This window comes from Coregonus clupeaformis, chromosome 27 (genome assembly GCF_020615455.1).
Source record: "Coregonus clupeaformis isolate EN_2021a chromosome 27, ASM2061545v1, whole genome shotgun sequence".
NCBI lineage: Eukaryota > Metazoa > Chordata > Actinopteri > Salmoniformes > Salmonidae > Coregonus > Coregonus clupeaformis.
The window spans coordinates 49,518,235-49,537,493 of NC_059218.1; the positions used below are offsets into that span (position 1 = coordinate 49,518,235).

General features: G+C 41.4%; 1 protein-coding gene across 5 annotated transcripts in view; it reads right to left on the minus strand.

Moving 5' to 3' along the window:
• Positions 1 to 19,259, minus strand: part of zeb2b (zinc finger E-box binding homeobox 2b) — a 76,806-nt gene that overhangs the window by 44,715 nt on the left and 12,832 nt on the right. For 2 of the 5 annotated variants that reach the window (XM_041851648.2, XM_041851644.2), the window contains exon 3: positions 10,126 to 10,131. The exons of the other annotated variants lie outside the window; for them this stretch is intronic. In XM_041851648.2, the coding sequence (XP_041707582.1) occupies positions 10,126 to 10,131 (6 nt within the window). The remainder of the gene's footprint in view (positions 1 to 10,125; positions 10,132 to 19,259) is intronic. 5 annotated transcript variants of the gene reach the window in all.

The following is a 19,259-nucleotide window of genomic DNA, read 5'->3' on the forward strand; positions in this document are numbered from 1 at the left end:
CCCCTCCCTCCCTCCCTCCCTCCCTCCCTCCCTCCTCCCTCCCTCCCTCCCTCCCTCTACGTCAGTGACCTGGTCTGTGTCTGACAGGCTCTCCCCTGCTCTTATTTCTCTGCAAACACGGCTGCCAAGTGCCCATGAAACAGGCCTAATGAGAACATCATTGTATTTACCTTAGATAAGGTGAGCTGCCTGAGTAGATAAAGCCAAGATAACACTTTGTTTGAATGGAAAACGTATACGTAGTCTATACATAGGTCCTTTGGCATTCGAAGCACTCCTTGCGGCTCAACATTTTACTGTACTGTATAGTAAAAAAAAAATGTCTAGCATATTAAATGTTCGTGGTGATTTTAAAAAAAATCTAGTACATATTGGCTAGGCTACAAACCAGTGAAATAAACTGTCAACAATTAAAATAAGGGTCAGTTAGCAGTAGTTTTAAAGCAGTGTTTGTTCATGCGTGTTTGAGACCTCATATCGCCTCTCCGGTGTGCTAATTGCTAACTGATATTTCTCTACCAAGTGACCCAGTAATGCTCACACTGGAGGAAAGGTCATCGATGACTCCTTTATTTTATCATCTCTGGCTGCCGCAACACATCACCGCATTACTCCCTGGAGCGCTCTCTTCAGATTTAAGGCATCTCTCTATTTATTAGACGGGGATCTTTAAATGTGTCACCTATTGACCAAGGTTCAGCAGAAGGTCATAAATACATGGAGGACCTTGACAGATAGACAGATGGACACTTGGAGCGTCTCGCAGCTCAATAATATAAATAGGATACAGCCATCTATAGACGAGGAACAAAGCTGAAGTGTGGCACGCTCCATGGAGGAAAAGGAGGTATCCACCGCTGTCAATTTTATGTATTTATACTTCCTGTTTGAAAGTATTTTGTCCCCCGGTGGCACCTATAGTGTGCCAGATGTGTGCCTCCTGCATGTGACCTGAGACAGCCCTAGAGCCAGGAGCTGGGGTAATTTCTCGCTCTCATTCTACACCGTCGATCGCGGCAGCTTTTTGAGGTGAGAGAAACTGACAGCATTAACTCTCCAGGGCAGAACTTTCCAGTCAAGTGGATCAGAGGACTGAAAAATAGCTTATGAATAGTCATTAGGCCTTCATTACAAACCCCTCACAACCCACTTCTTCCAGTGCAACAAAATGCCTTTTGTCATCTTCACAAGGTGCATCATTTAATTGCCAATAGATTTTTTTTCCTATATGACAACATGTCACATAACAAAATGCAGCCCCAGCTTCCCTTAGGGGCAAGAAGGCAGTTGTTGCTCTTGGCATCCTGTATGGCTGTGAATAGTCTTTAAAAAAAAGAAATATCAAAGAAAGAAGAGGATCCTTCGCTAAAAAAAGCTTAAAGTGCCTTGCATAATATTTATAATTAATGCTACGTAAAAATGCATATATGTGCTAGGAGGACCAATGCTTGTTTATGTGTATTTAATACCCCTTTTCGGGTTCACTCTATTTTCAAGGCATAACCTTCCAAAGCTCTGTTGGCTTATGGTTTTACATAGTGGAGGCAGATCATGTCTTGTGTTTTGATTTACAAACATGTCCATTCACTGAGGAATATACCCATCACTGTCCATGACACTAAAAGATGTGGCATACCTATTTGTCGCACCATAAATAAAGGACAAATGCCCTGATCGCAATGGAGGCAAGCTATCAAAAGATGTTCAGGTTAACATTTTGGTGACAATTTATCTGACAGCCTTTCAAATTTCCCTTTTAGACATCCCCCTTTTCTGTCATCCTGTCTTACCCTCCTCATGTTTGAACTGAACGACCACTGAGCATGCAAGATGGAAAGAGGAACAAGAAACATTGCAAGGGCATGTCACTTTCCTCCTGACGCATAGTGTGTATAAACCTATTTGATATTGCAATGCTCAACATGCTTATACATCTGTCCTGTTATTGTTATAACCCTACTGGTATTCTGTACTAAAGAATTGGAGTGAGTGCGCTCCCTTTTGTAATGACATACAGTATCCAAATCAACAGGGTTATCAGTCAGGTGCACTTCGCCTGGCTCCGTCTCCTGGGGACACCAGTATTGTGTCAGCCGGGCAAAATATTATAACATCACCGTATTTACAGAACAATTTCATCTGCCTGCCTGCGCTGAACGGATTGAGCCTGAGCCTGCCTGTCTGCATTCGTCTAGCCTGCCTTCAAATGTGAGTAAATCAACACAGTTCCCCTTTGACACAAAATGCAGTGCGATTACCGAGTTGGTACAGCCTTAATAAGCTGAATAATGAGGGAATTTCAGAAATGCACAAGCGCCATTATAGCCCAACAATAAGAGCTAGGAGTGACTAAACCAGCGCAGGGCAGAAGGTAGGCGTGGGGATATAATGAGGCCAGTGTTGTAAGTAATGTACTCTCCATTGTGCTACCATGTAAATGCTGCTACCCATTTCTTCTTCACATGCATACACACACAGCCACGGATTTAAGCCAGTCTCAGTCTGAGAATTCTTCTCTTTTTCGAAGAATGGCACAGTGGTGTCCCTCATTCTTTTCTCTCTTTCTCTCCTCCTTCTCTCTCTCTCTCTCTCTCTCTCTCTCTCTTTCGTTCTAATTTTTTTCTCTGTTTAGTGACAGGCAGTGACAGAAACTGGCACCAGTCTTGCTTGTCTTGCTTCTTGAAAGCAAACATTAAAGCTCATAGGATGAGCTGCAGGTGTGTTACTGCCAGACTCGTAAACATGCCACTAATTACATATTTTCCCCTCCGAATGACAATTAAGGTCAGTGAAATAATTGCAGTTCTTTATAATCCTTGCTGCTCTAACTGGGAGTGATAGGGATGGTTAGGAATGGACTTTCTGCTCCTACAGTGTTTGGACTCCTCCTTTGTTGAGGTGTTCCTCTTTTCCCTGGTTTACTACTGTACTAAACACTGTCTGTGAAGCCCTGTGTCTCTGATACCTGACAACCCTCTTATGATATTACAGGAAAATGTAAACAATTACAACTTGATCATTATCGTCATTAATTATATTGACATTTCGCGAGACAGTATTTGTCTTACCATTTGAAGTATGTGTCTGCATGATACTAAATTATGTCACACCACTCACAACTCACATCTTTGGCCGGCTCAGTCATTTTCTCATTGGCAAATGGTTGGAGGAGTGCAGCATTTCAGCTAAAACAATCTCAATCTCTTCTGCTCTACTGTCAAGAGGCAGGGGGCACTTTGTGAATAGACACATACATCAAAAGAACTGCCAAATAATGGTCTGTTTTTATTAATAAGTCCCAAATATTGCTGTTGGACAAGGCCAGTAGAAGTGCCTTGGTCTGCATTTCTTCTTCGTCTCTCCTCCTCCAACAACTTGTCTGTTATTGTAACACAACACAGGTGCAGGATTTAACAACACATACTTGCTTGGTTGTCATGAGGACGGCCATAAACTGTGCTTGTCTATCAGGACCTCCCGGAGACCTGGATCTATTGAGACAAGCATCCAGTCGTGCTTGAATATCTGTTCCGTGTTTCTGGGCTTCGGCCTAGGCCATCCAGGTGGATCACATTTAACAGCTAAGTTCTACCAATTCCCCATAAAGGAACGAAGAGATGGCCCTCTCTTATCCATAGAATTCTACAGAACTATAGAACCATTCCATAGAACTCTGCGAGCCTGAAACGGATGATCAACCTTCCTTCCATGTTGGGTGTAAGGCAGATGCTTTATATGACATACCAAGGCAACTTTATAGGAACCCTAATAGTACAGAGTAAAATGATTTGTTTGAAAACTGAGGCTTGATTCAATGCACTTTGTTTAAGTATCTCTGTTCCATTTGTTAATGCTAATCTTTGCAGTACTTTTTACAAGCTGTTAATATTGATTGCTGCAGAGAGAGGATAGGAGGGAGGTGGTTCAATCACAATAACAGCATTCCATTATGAAGACGCAACAAAGAACCGTGCAGAGTGTGCAGCATCTCTCGCTCATATACCGTAAAGCCATGGTGTTTAGAATATTATCAAGTAGATACAGACTCAAATTGATTTGGGTAATGAATGCCTGCACCTTGAAATATAATAGCCACTTATAGTAATTACCTTCACAATTATCAAGGTCACCTAACAAAACAATGGCAGACATTTTGAGGACCCTAGCTGACACACATTTACTGTGACATGATGCTATCTTCGAATCTTTATATATTTTAAGTGATACGTGGGCTTTAAAAAAAAAAATACATTGGTTTGTTTTCTAGTGTATGACAGAACTATGGGTTGTGTATGTTGTACCAATTCACTTAAAATAATCTGAATTGTTTTAATTGGGGAAATTATTGAACTATGAGAGAAACACATAAAATGAGTTTCTGTTCTATTTTTTCCTTTATTTTTTTGAAACTGTCCTTCACTCTGTTTCCTTCACCCAAGCCCTTGATGCATGTCAACGTGTCAGCCAAATTTGGATGACAACAGCGACACAAGTGAACTGTCACTCAGAGCACTTCAGCTTGCCCACTCCAAGATATCCAAATCTGTTTGTATCAAATCAAACATATTCATATCAAATTGTGTACATGCTTGAAGAACACTGCCCCGTTTTAGAATACAGAATATATATTTTAAAAAACAGTCAAACAGCTGAGTCTGACATCTCTTTTATGACACGTTCAGGCTCGGAATTCAGATTTCAGCGCAAGGGCAACACTCCATACTTCGGATTTAAAATGTCAATATGAAACATAAACCAACTTTTACTAATAAGTAACTTTTTACAGACTAGAATTCATAACTAGCTTGTTAGGAAAACCACACAACTAGCCAAGTGAGCTAGCCAATGGTTTTCCCCATGCAGTGCTAGAGTAGAGTACTATTAAACCAACTATCTTTTTAAGGATCATTTGACCATCAAACAATGTTGGAGTGGGTTTCCTTTCACACACATAGCCCAGTAATAAACGCTTGGCCTTTGTCTCACATACTCTCGGCTAGAAGGATGACCTCAGCTTCAAAACAATAAAGGCCCTGTAATGCACTCTCCAGAGGCCTGCTGCACTAACTTTGTTTCACTTCAACGCAATTTCGGAGAAAAAAAAGGAAATACGTTGGACCTTATCAACTCTTTCTGCTCTATCCCAAAGTATGTAAAATCTGACATTAGGGCATACTAGTTAGAGAGACGCTACAACATACTGGGACTATAATATGAGTGTGATGAGTTTCAGTGTGTGGGGGAGATCGAGAGAGAGAGAGATCAACATAGAGAGAGGGAGAGCGTGACTGCGCATTTGGTGTGTGGTGGTATAGTGGTATTGGGGGGGGTGAAGCAGGGGGGCACCCTGAACAGCTAAGAGGATCAAATATCTAAGCAAAACAAAGGCTGTGTCACAGGGGCGTTCAAGTCACAAGCTCTCTCACTCCTACAACAACAGACCCCCCCAAACGTCTAGTCCCGTTGCCCCGACAGCGCTGGTCACAAAGAGACCCCAGATAATACAAAGAACAAAACAGCGGACAGATGTAGGTATTGTTATGCAGAGTATCTTCCTCTTCCCCCAGGGCTGACCATTTCCACTAAACGTCAACCGTGAAAAACTGCAATCTCTGCAATCTATACCACTAAAAAGAACAACAAAATACCAAGCGTTTCCTTTTTGACTTGGGCCAGTTTAGCAGTAGATCAAGCTGACCAACTTTCTATTTCTGCACTTGCTAAATGCTTCTTTTTGGCTTGGCCTTACTATAGGCTGATGGAGTCTCGACTAGGACAATACGGCTTGGTTCCCCCCCACCCACCTCTCTCTTCATGGTCATCTCATAGGATCTGACCCGTGTCTGAAGTGGCCCAAGATGAAGCTGTGTATTATTACAGCTGGGAGCCCAGCGAGACTCAGTGAGACTCAGGGATAGGATGAGCCCTGATTGATTAAGACCAGATGGGCGTCGTCCACCGTCCACAGATTGCAAACAACAGAAATAGAAAGGCCTACATTCTGAAGTAACACTCACATTGGAGGATTTGATTTGATTGTGCTCCTCTTTAGTAGTCAGACCTGGACAAACATTGTCTTCACTCTCATCCTACTCCCTAAGACCTTTGATCCATCTTTAACACTAAGGGAATATTACTTACAGTCTATCTTGGGATAAAAAGTTTAAAAATAGTGTCCAAACAAAAGGTTGGCTTTAAACCTAAGGTCCCTTATGGTCTTACTGTAGATAGGTTGAACCTGCTAGGTTTCAACCTGACCTGACTGTTGTGGGTCTGTAAGTAAAGCTCTCTTAAATTAGACATGACTCTATCTAATTGTTGAATGTCATGTGGTCCAAACCACAGTGTAAATCCTACCCCAGTCTAGACAGAATTCTTGACAGTCCTACACTAATGTCTGTCGCAGTCAGATGGGGTAAATGCAGAACAGCAAGGTAATTTGACATTAGGCACTTCTCCCAGGCAATAATATAATGTGGCAGCAGAAGCAGCTTTTTAAATAAATCAATTAAGTTTTAAAAAGGTGTTCCTGGCTGGCCAGGATGAGGAGAATTATTATTCTGGAGGATTGAAGGGGGTGGGTGGGCGGATTCTCTGGGAGCAGAGCAGACCTCTGTCTTTCAGTGCCAGTGGTCTCCCAGCCCTCACACAGCATGAAGGTTTATTTCCTGCTCACACTGTGGCCTTAAACTGCTACCTTCTCGTTATAAATCTTCTCAGGTTTCACCTCCAAGTGTCTGTGCTCCTGATCTCTGACTGGCGTTACTAGCAGCTATGTATGACTCCGTGCCTGGAGGGCACTGATGAACTGAAGCCTTCTGCCCTTGCTCTGTCATACCCTGTTTAAGATGAGCTATCCCTTTTCAAAGGGCTGCTGCGATTGGTTCGGAGGGGGGCTTTGGGATTGAGGTGCCAGGGTAGAGGCTTCTGACTCTGGGGAGAGTAAATGGGAGAAAGTGGATTCAAAACAGTTGGGTTCTTTTTATAAAATCCTCCGTCTTCGTTACATATGAGGTAAAACTAACTACTGCTGGATTTCAATCGGTTACAACATGTAGCCTTCCCTATCAAAGAGGTAGACAGTTCACCAGGAAAAAGGTGCTTCTACACCTAACATAGGCTATAACTGTTGTCTTGGGGCTTGGTTCTTACAAACACCTTAGCAAGCAATCACATTGTCTTAAAGGTTTCCCTGTTTGATCTACTCATAAACAGGAATCTTTTTTTCAAAGATAGTCTACTACTTCAGTGAGCGTAGGCAAGGTGTGTTGTACTCAGCAAAATAGCCATTGCTTCTTGAGCCTCTCAACCACTTGTCTGTCCCCACCTCCCTCCCGCAGTCCTTGCAACCATCAACCAAAAGGGGAACAGGCTAAACACATAACTCTTATTTATGCCGTTCAATTCAGCCTCAGCAATTCCGCAATTCATTTTCATGATCAATTACAAAACCTGAAGGCATCTGTAATGCATTTTGTCTGACAGCACACACACACACACGCACACAACTACACTGACTAGCTGTTCATAGTGTTTGCCTAGTGTTCCTGCAGGAATACACTCAACTGCTTAATTTTCTTTTATGCCATTTGTTTTGTGTTTTCCCCAGAGAGCTTGAGAGACACCTAGATGTTTGGTAATTACTTCCGGATTTCTGTTTGGTAGAGTCTAGTGAGTTTTGAGAGACACCTAAATGTTTGGTAATTACTGCAGAATTTCAGTTTGGTTGAGACTGGTGAGTTTTGAGAGACTGCTCAGGAAGTAGTCAAAATGTTTTGGAATGAGAATGAGGTGAAAGCAAGGAAAGGAATAGAACGTGCGGGGGAGCCAGGTACCAAGCTCCTAAGACTTGACCTTCTACATTAATAACATACTTTTAATGTAAATATATATATTGGCCAATGTCAGCATTATTCAGTGCCTTATTTGAGATATTCAAATAAGCGAAATGTGTTTTTCAACATTACTTCTCATAACATGTTAGATTTTATGAATCATTACGTGGTTCTCTAGGGAATATTCTGCATTCAGAAAGGCTGGTCTGAACAGTTTCTTTCTCATGGACAGGAAAATTCATTTCAATATATTTATCTTCATGAATACATTTTTGTAGTGGAAAAATAATACAAAATAACAAAAGTGTGTTGGGGGATGAATAACCCAGATGCATGATGGTAGTTGGAAGCTCCACAAAACATTAGAAAGGGAAATTGCACTCAGCAGGAAGAAAAATCATTGCGTTACCCCAGGTGAAAAATATTGTTGCTTTGCTTAAAAGTGCATGCAAGGCAAAGGCAAGCTACATTATTAGAATGTTTAAATATTAATTATTCTGCTGGGTAGTAAAGATGATCGAGTCACATTGTCAACTACTTTATTTTTCTTCTAAAAGCCAGAGGAACTCTTTGCCATGAAACGTGATCATGTATTGTTTCACCATCTTGGCAAACAAACAAATGTCTTTACGGTTTTGTGGTTTTACTGTTTTTACAGATTTTGAGTTCTCTTAGGACTAACGGTACTTGCTTTTAATTTCTTCATTTTTATGTATCTATAAATGTCTCAATGCTTTTAGCAGGATTACTGCATAATGTATATAGGAGAATTTGTGCAATCATATATTTGGCACAATGGCTTTCGAACTTCTTTCAGGTGTTTCACACAAATGACTCTATACAGAATCTGACATCTTAATTTAAAAGAACTCGGAAGGCAAATTAGAATTGATCTTAGTTGTCAATACTTACAGGTACCAGTCAATACCTACGTCAGATACATTCATATTCCCTTACAACATAGTTTTGAAATGACTTCAGAGTAATTAATCTGAATAGTGCCACTCCTTTTTCCTTTTCTAAGGACATTAGTATAAAAGGCTTTCTGCTATCTTTTGTCACAAAGGCAATACAAATAGACTCAGATACATAGGGTTTGCCCAACAAAGCCCAGTATTATTTCTGAGGATCTTGTCTGGCTCTCAGGTAAATCAGAGAAAGCTGCTAGTTTCCCCTCTATATGTCAGAGAGAGATTCAAAGCCGCTGGCTTAAAGATAGGTATTAAGAGTGTAAGATCTAAAACACTTTGGGAGCCTTCAGAATAAAATGGATAAAGACACAGAGGGCTGAGGGCTGAGACTTGAGGGACAGAAAGAGAGGGGGGAATAGAGAGAGAGAGGGGTGGGGGGGGGAGCTAGAGAAAGACAGAGAAAGCGAGAGAAGAGGCCCCGGCTTCAGCTCTCTGAGACTCCTCGCTCCTTGCTGTCACTCATGGCTGCCCTGCCAGTATTCCCCACCTGAGACAGATTGCGATGCATGTTCGAGTCACTCATGCACAAGAAGCAATACACAAGTTCGGTGTAAAGCCACTTTAAAAGCTCATCAGGCGCATACTTTGCTTGTAGGAAATACCTTATTCATGACGGAGGGAGCTGTAGCCTAGGTAATTACTTGAATCAAGGTGGCCTCGGAAATGTTTAAATCTACAAGGACGTGCAGGAGCATGAATAATGCAAAATAATTTGCATCTAAATTTTTTAAGTGTGCTTTATTCAAAAACTAAAATGCGGCTTCGATTAAAGTTTGATGAGTGAAAGCTGAGAGCTCCGTGCATGCTGAGAAAAGCTCCTTATTTGTAGAAATTATTTAGAATGGTGATAAAGGGACAGGGAGAGGAGAAGAAATGGGGGAGAGAACAAAACCAGAAGAAGAAACTGCCAATAAATAATAATTAAGGTAGAAGAGCATTAGTGTGTCAGAGAGGGTATATTGTATTGCGAGAGGGATATTGCAATACGCTGCCTTGTAAGAAAAGTTATTCAGACAAGATGTTTGTAACCACATACAGTACATAGAATCACACAAAGGAGAATGCAGTATGTAGCTGTGTAATGCTCTTTCACACAATCATTCATTTTTCTTAAAGATGGCATTGTGAGACCTATTTGTTTTCTATGTGGATGCATGTCATGTTCAAATATCTAGCGGTGTATATTCCCTAAAATCATGTTTCTTTAAAAAATCATGCACGCTTTCATTGCATGAAATGAAGTTCACAAAAGTTGACAGTTAACCTTCTGTTTGTTTCACAAAGTACAGTTACAACATGAACCATTTCACAGTGCTTACCTGCTTCTTGATGAACGCACACCACAGCAAATTGGACAGCACCGAGAAAAAAAGAAGAAAAAAACATTGATTAATTTAGGGTCATAGGTCATGTTATTGAGACAAAAATAATGAACACTTTCCTTTAGAAATAAGGAATAAATGATGCTACACAATATTGTATTGACTACTGTGATACAGAAAGGCACACAACAAGAGATAGTCATTGTAGGTTATGTAGTAAGGTCATGATAGGTGATGACACCATACAGGTCTAAATAGACATTGTACATTTAGCTCATTCCTTACAATGACCTCTTAGCTTTGTCAAATGAGCATGGCACTTGGAAGAGCAAGTGTGAGTTATGTTTGATATTATTCCTTAATAGTAAGTGTGAATTATTTTGGATATCATTCCTTAATAGTAAGTGTGAGTAATTGTTTTTGTCAAAGACACTATTTCATGTATTATAGTCATTTGTTGTCCTATAGATTGATTTAATGGGTAAATGCAGAAAATCCCATCTCTTCATAACTCCTTCTGGTTCACTATACTGTAAGTAACATGTTCATTATTGCTGTCTGGTACTCCTGCTCAATTTGCATTTAACCTAGATTTAGTGTCAAACAGGAGTCTCTGTTTACAGCCTCGTTTCATCCAAACGTCCTCAATTGTCCATCTGGCTTGGCAGTCACTATTGAATATACTGAGACTGAAAAAGGAGACCAGGGCCTTATTTCTGATCTTAGGTCCCAGTGTGATTCTTACACTAAATATCATCTTAAAAGAAACAACCTGAACTGAGGCAATATTCTCCCCTCCATCCATCCACACACCCACCCAACCCACACACACACAAATCAGCACACACATCCCTCCTTTTGTTAAACAAACCATATATCACCAACTTTTTTTCCTTCCTGCCTGCATTGCATTGGCCAGCCAGACTAAAGAAGGGGGACTATTTTTAACGTGGGCAGTCCAGAAACAAAGGCCTCTCCTGAGGCAGACCCCCTGCCTAGTGGGTCACCTAGCTCTCTGCGACGCTGCTTCTTTTCCCACGCTAACCTCAGGACTCATTTGCATTGCGCTGGCTGTTGGGGCGATTATGTTCAGGTGAGCTGGTTTGTATGGGGCCGGAGCCATAAGATACGACAGGCAGAGGGGCTTGGGGGCCTGGGGCCTGCCGCCTACCCCTGATCCTGTCCTTAATTGCGACTGACTGGCACCAGACACAATCACCCTCTTGATTCAGCAAATTGTCCTCAGAGTAGCTTGTGGTGACCGCGACCTGCGCAAATCATCTCACAGCAGCTGGCTGAGGTAAACAAGGAGTAATCTCAATTCAACCAGGACAAAAGAGAGGGTTTATATATATATATATATATATATATATATATATATATTAATACTCTATCACTACAGGTCCTCCTTTATGTAAGGACAGTTCTTGAGAAAGGATAGCACCAAAAGATCCCAGCTCAGTGAATCCAACTGTATTTGTCATATTGCAATATAAGTAGTGATGCTGATGCCTATACAAATATCAGAATTAGTTGAAAACCAAACCAAATCTAATACAACTACATTTGAGATGTTACATACTAGATGTGACACGGGGAAAGGTCCTAAAGCCGCCTGTGTGTGTGTATAGTGTACGTGTATTTCTCAAACATAATTGTCAGCATCTGGGCCTGTCCCTCCCAGTCTCACAGAGAGCCAACAACGTCAGACAGGACAGGGTTCTGTGTTCACAGAGGAGTGTAATTATCATGTTTCCGAAAGGGAGGATGGAGGATGTAATCTCAGGCCTCTGATTAAAGGGGAAATAATAGAAGTGAGCAAGTGAAGGCTCCCTTACAAGTGTGCTTCCAGGGAGACACCTTTCACAACCATAACACTTCCACTGACCACTGACCAAGGAGATTACACTTACCAAGAAGGAAGGTTAGTTAGCATTTAGCCAGAGGTGGAAGTTGGACTCACACTGTAAATAAATATGGCATCCAACTGATAATAGATTACAAATACAAGGTACTACAATGGGCACTTCAATGGGATCCTTTGAATATGCTGTAGTGGTATCTTGTGTATTGGCAATGCTAAATATATGATATCGTAGTTACCTTGTATTATCAGGAGAAAATGGAATGTAAAAGGGAGTGCAGCTTTGCTTCCAACAAGAAAAAAACTGGATAATTGTCAACATTGCCCCTGCAAGGTTTTCAATCTGTCAGTGTGTCAAGCTACCTTCATTTCCCTCTCGTCCCAGAGAAGTGACCATTTGAACCCACCCGAGAAACTGCTCCAACACATTTCAGATGCAACATCTCCTGTGACAGAATTCATTTTTTTAGACTCCCTTTATTCACTCAGTCCAAGAAAAAAATCAGCATGAAGAATCGAGCACACTACATTTGTTCCCAGAACATCGGCCTATCAGTCATGCCGTTTTATCAATGGTATATTTCGAATTAAGTTGAATTTCAAGATGTTATACCGTCCCTACCCACTTTCGAACAACTGCTATGCTCAATCTTTCCCCACAAGTATATCATTTTCTACCGTTTGTCAGTTTCGTGTCCTTTTCCCTAGATTAACCTGCGATTGTGATCTGTTTTCACTCCTTCAGAGAGGTTGGCATTGTGGGGAAAGTGATGTTTATCACTGGAAGATGTGCTAACACAGAGCATGACCAACAATGAGATGGGAAATACAAAAAGCCAAAGTGTAAGAAATGACAAATAACATCCCAAGAATTGTTGGGGGATGTTCCTCTTCCTCACTTTCTTTCTTTTTTCTTAACAGCTTTTCTTGTTTCACTTTGCTTCAGTTTAGTGGCTTCTATAGTGACATGTATGCTGCCTGTCTCTGATTGGATGAAAAGAGAAAACAACAACAAAAGCAGCCATTTCACCGGTATGCATTACCATGGCTACATCACATGATAACTCTACAGACAGAAGGTTGACTGGAATGGAAGCTGAATCTTCAGAGCCAAATCGTCCATTTTAGTAGCATGGATGATCAAATAGCACTAATAAAGATCCCTAATGATGAAACAGAAGAGAACGTTTCTTGGAGGCCTCATTTGGTAAATAAATGAGCTGAAAGAACTGTGCAAAAGTAAAAAATGGTCTTTCAAGCTCTTCTAAACATGCCTGGGCTGAGTTACGCATCACTGAGACTATAATCTTCACTCAATCTCAGAAAATTACCCCCCTCCTCCTTCTTCCTTCTCCTTCCATCCAAAAAACCTTATCAGCAGATACTCCCCTTCACTTTATTTCATTTATGAATTACAAGAAAGATGCTATTATATATTATTAATTTTGGTGCTGTTCTTTGGCTCTGGCTTCGTTCGGCGGTGAGCTGCGGATGTCGGAGCGGTGTAATTATGTTCTAGCCGGGCAGCCATCCGTTTCCTTTCAAAAATTTACAGGATTCTTAATCACGTTGCTCATTTGGGTGCACAGTAGCGAGGATGGCGCAACACAAACAGGGCACGTCTGTTTACACAGAAACACCTGCTTAGCATTGATAGCAGATGTCAGTCAGTGAACAGAACAAAAAAAAGGAGGAAAATGGAATTAAAAAGGCAAGCATCACCAACTTCTTATTTACTTTACTGCGAAATGAACTACTATAATGGTGGATAGAGCGAGAGGAGAGAGGAGAGAGCGCATTACAAACGCCAAGAAAACTAGGACTCATAATTATGCATCGGTTTTTTTTTCTCTCTCTCTCATTATTTTTTATTTTTCCTCTGGTTTTCTCCCACCTGCATGGAATGAGAGCAGGCAAGCCAGCATCCTAGACATGATGAGATTTGGAGCCTGTTTTTCGCCGCTCTTTTCCAGTTAAGAAAACATCTATGGCCTTATATTTCTCTCCGTTTGCATCAGTCTTTACTGCATTATTAATTTGCATTATAGTGGGTTGGGTAATTAAATCTCTCCTAGCTGGGATGCTGTTTGTTCATTTGTATTTAAATTTAATGTGAATATTTTTGTGATGAAAATGCAGAATGCTGTTAATCGACTTTCCTCACCTTATAAATGGATGACTATGGGCGAGCAAGCTTTGAAAATACTTTCTTGTTCTTGCCAGTCTTACTAAATGGCTTCTTCTTAAGAATAATAGTCATAAGTCAACAACTGCATTGACAAACATATTTCGCCGGATGTATGTGCTCGGCCAGGGATATTGGATCCCACGGTGACCTGGCTTCCCCCCACCCTATAGTAAAATATCAACAACAAAATGGCCACTGAGGACCTTTGTGACACACTGAGAGACACAGACACAAAGATACAAATAGCGGAGACACTGTGCCTTTAAAGCCCATCTGGCCTGGAGACGTAATAAAATTGACGTATTGATTCCTTTGAATTTACGAATGCCTGTTTCATAAACTCCATTTCCAAAGCCTAGCCCTCTTTAGAGCGCTGTCATTTTCCCCCCAAATGGATCAATTATGTGCCCACGTAATCCCGTTACCTGTGAAATCCACGCATACTTCTCCCATTTGCGGCGGTTCCCAGGCGGACAGACTCACATTAAGCGCACATAAACAAACTAGAGGTTTTCCCTGATATTAGGGATTGTTTTCTCACTGTATCTTATGCACTGAAGAAGAGTTACTCCCTTAGGGTTTAGGGGAATAGGAGAAAGAAGCCCTCTCCCTCTTCTCTTTACATATGAGTAAGGGAGGCATACCCACCTTAATAGATCCCATTCAACATTCCCTCCCCGCGTACCCTGTCTTGCCGCCCGCCTAGAAAAAACTGAATACAATAATAATGTCTCATCTTTATCTGCTCACAACAAGTTAATACTACTCTATGACACAGCAAATAAAACATCCAATAAACTGACAGGGATATTTTTTTCTCAATCACACCATACAATTTCCTCAATATGTGCCAATATACCCTCTAAACATTTAACATCAATCTCTTTATTACTTTGCTTTGAACACTGTATGAAAAATGACTATACTGTATTCCTTTGCATCCATTTTCACCACCGCTCTGTCACGGATCAAAAACAGAAGGTGGGAAACATCCGAGGTTGTAAAACGTTGAACCTACATTACCCGGTGTCAAGACAGATATGGGATGACCTGTACCAAGGCAAGGTAGCTAGGCATAATATGACAGGATAAGCCCACTCCCTCCCACCCCATCTCCAGCCACTACAAATCTGTGTTGCTATCTTAAATTCTTGAAGTTAAAAAAAAAAGAAGCAGAAAAAAATGTGTCCTGAATCTTATTTGCCACACTCCAGCGGGCAACAAGCGGCTCAGTTACACTACACTTGCACTGAACAATCTGTCTGGTGAAGGTTCACAAAATTCTGAAATATCTTGCCAGATACTGCCTGACCTGTTCAGCAGAGTGACTCTGAAAATAATAAAATAAAATAATAATGAAGGGATATTCTGTGAAGAAGAGTGAGGAGGACGGAAGGAGGGAGAGGAGGGAGGTGGTGCAGCACATATGAAAGGAAGCACTTTCTGCCTTTCTTGCTCGGAAGCTCACTGCTCTCTCCTCACAATCAGCCGTGCACACCCCAGCCATTGTGCGCAAGGGGCTTTAAAGATAAATGGCTGCATGTTAACCACATTTGACATGCTGTACAGTAGCAGCCACCTTTGGGTCTCAGGATGCAGCCAAACAAAAAATACAACAAACAATCCCAGCAAGGATGTCAAACATGAGGAAAAGCACAACAATTTGTCACATAGCTGTAAAAGTTGGGGAGCTTTATGGCTCGCTGAGTGCACCGGAGGATGGAGAGTGAAGGGAGGGAGGTGTGTGTTGTGAGGGCTAGAGATTGATGTGCTAGGGATCTAAAGGCACATACTTAGCCACACCTGAGTAAATGTTGCCAATATCCCAAACAGAAAAACTTGTGTCATATCACAAAACAATATCTAAAACACCACAATCAAAAAGTGATATTGTGGGGGACATCATGTTACATTTTATATCCCTCTCATGTCAGTGCTGATGTCACAAGGTCAGTCAAGTGTTAAACACTTAGTTAATAAACATACAACATATTCAGAAGTACAGGCCATCAGTAGCTAGCCTGTAGTCTGCTCCTTCTACAGATTTCTCTGGAAAATCTGACTGAGGTCGTAACTGAGGCAAAGAACCTGACCGTAGAGTTCTGGAACCAAACCGAGTGGTTCTGGAACCTGACCGTAGAGTTCTGGAACCAAACCAAGTGGTTCTGGAACCTGACCAAAGAGTTCCATCCCAATGTGCAGTGCTGCTAAGAAACTGTTGGATGGAACCGGACAATGGAGAGAACTCATTGTTTTTACAACTGGACAAGTCTTCCATTATCCTAATGACACACACACATTACCTTATTCCTTGGCACTGCTTATGCTTTTCTGATGGATTTATCTGGGAAAAACACTTAAAAGACCTTTCAAATGCCACATGTTCCTATCTCTGGTGTTTATTTTATCAGTAGCAGCCGAGAGGAATTGCCAAAGTGATGCTAACGAAGACTGAATTCGAAATAGGTTCAATGTTTTGCAAACAGTTTCACCTGCATGCTGGGAACAGAGAAGAGCAGACAGGAGGAGGATGGCAATCTCAGTTTGCACAGTCTCCGCAGTGCTGCTCCTTTTATAAATTACCTCATCAGTGACTGAAATTAACACCGATTCTTGCAGGCAATTTCTCAATTTCCAATGCTAATTACGTTTTTCTCTTTACTTTTACATTCTGTACCACCTGTTTAGGGGGGGAAGACATCTTAGGCAACGCAGCCGCATTTAATCACAATTTTAATTAACCACAGTGTAGATGTGAAAAAGAAGCAATTATAATGCAGATGAATGATGATTTTCCCACATTAAATTGTTTTGTTTCTTCGTTGTGTTGATTGCATAAATACAGGCGGTGAACAATTTTTATCTACTGTAATTTTGTAATTGTTTTGCGACAAAAAAACATTTGGATAGACAGACTGAGTTCATCTGTTTACAGATTGTTTAATTTTGTTTAACCCTGTAATTGCCGCCAATACGTGTTTGGGGTAAAACTTAATTTTGACAAGCAGAAGCTAGGTACCCCTGCTTCTGATGTACTTACACAGTATCATGCCCAACACCTAATGTTTGTACACATTGTGGCATCTCTGTACACTCATCCTCTCAAGAAGAAAAATAAAAGAAAAACTTAACTACATCTTTACCTCCATCGACCTTATCCAACTATTTAACTAAATGAAAGTCACTCTCCCCCTTCACTCCCCTTTTACAATTGAGCAGACAGTTGCAAATGAAAGCACAGATGGGTACTACAAGAATGGACTCATAATCTTTACTGGCTCATGAAAATATCATTGGGTTTGAAGAAGACTGGTGTCTTAGAGGACTTTTACAGGCTGTGTTCTCAGGAACTTGCTTTTATATTAATGTCACAAGCACTGCCACAATAAACACTAAAATACATCAACATAGCAAATTCCCCTAAAATGGTATTGTTTCTTTTGCTAAAAGCATTTGTTGGCTAACAAACTCAACTGATATAGAGATGTACCTATAAGGCGGATGTGTTTGGCACAGAGGTGAATTAGATTGACCTGACTCAGATACACACACTGTCATGGCTTTAATGGTGGAACCAACTGACCCATTAGAGACCAGAGGACTGTCCACATTACTGTCCACATTTGATGAGGAGATGAGATATATGGCATGGCTGATGGCTTGGGGCCTACAGGCCTTTCACCCTGACCTGGCTAGCATGGTCTGCTACCGGACATCTTTTCCCCCTTCCCCTGTCTACCTTCCCCCAGCTGGCTGCCTGCCTCCCCCTCCCCTTCACTAATCTCACTGCAAACAGCTTTCAGTTTGAGCAGAGACCATAAAGAGGAGGAGAGAGGGGAGGGGAGGCATCGGAGTCCTGCAGCCACAGGCAGTGCAGTGAAGCTTCTCTATGAACAAAACTTCAGTATGAAATAGGGGGGTACAGTATGTGCATGCAACTATAATTCGTTGCTTTTGTATGGGTTTTGAAAACTGGTTTGCGTGAGAGTTTGAGCACAGTGTGTAATTCCAAAAAACAACAACAAAATCCGTAATACTGGTCATGAAAATAACCCATATACACTATGCAGTAAACACAGAACTTTTGAGCATACATCAACACCAAAAAATATAATATTTATGAGTCTCTCCTCTTCTGACTTTCCAAGAGCACCTCAAGAGATTCACAGCAAAATTTGGTATATATATAATCATATCTTTGGAGAAAAGAGGCAACCCTTTCTGAATATTAGTGGTGATGGCTAGGAGTAAACAGAGCATAAAATCCTGAGGAACTGTGACAAGGCCCATATGCACGCAGACAATACCAGGCCGGCATCTCCATGCCTTTGTTCCCAGCTTAACAAAACTCTGCCGTCACACCACTTTGACTCAATGCTGCCTGTCGAACGGCCATCAACCCGTCAGGCCCTGCCTGTCACATGCAAAGCTCACAGAGAGAGGGGGAGTGAGAGAGAGCGAGAGAGAGGGGAGAGATGGAGAGAGAGAGCAAGAAAGAGAGATTGAAAAAAATATATGTGAGAAAGTGTCATACTTCTCCCAGGCTCTACGGCTGTTAAAGGGGCAAATACATTTTAAGCATGTGTGCGTAGGAAAGATAAAAAAGAGAGCAAAGATGAATACAGGAAACAATGATAGTCACCCAGATCTCTGACTTCCCCTTTAATAAGAATATATGTTAAGAGGCTTTCAACTCTTGCTCCTTAGGGGATTTGAAACATTTTACAGCAGAATTTTCGTACTGCTATGTGACGTCGCAGAGACAGAATTGGAGCAGCGAAGAATCACTAAAAGTTTCATCAAACAAATCCTTATCTCGATTTCTCTAAGGGGTATAAAGGAGAGGAATTCAAGAAGATAACAGTACATGTCCTGCTGCAGCCCACTCCTATGTAACTCAATTGCATTTGTTCTCTCTCTCTCTCTCTCTCTCTCTCTCTCTCTCTCTCTCTCTCTCTCTCTCTCTCTCTCTCTCTCTCTCTCTCTCTGTGTGTGTGTGTGTGTGTATGTGTGTTTGCGCGTGCACATGCACGTGCGTCTGTGCATGCATGCGTGTGAGTGTCCAACTTTTTCTGATGC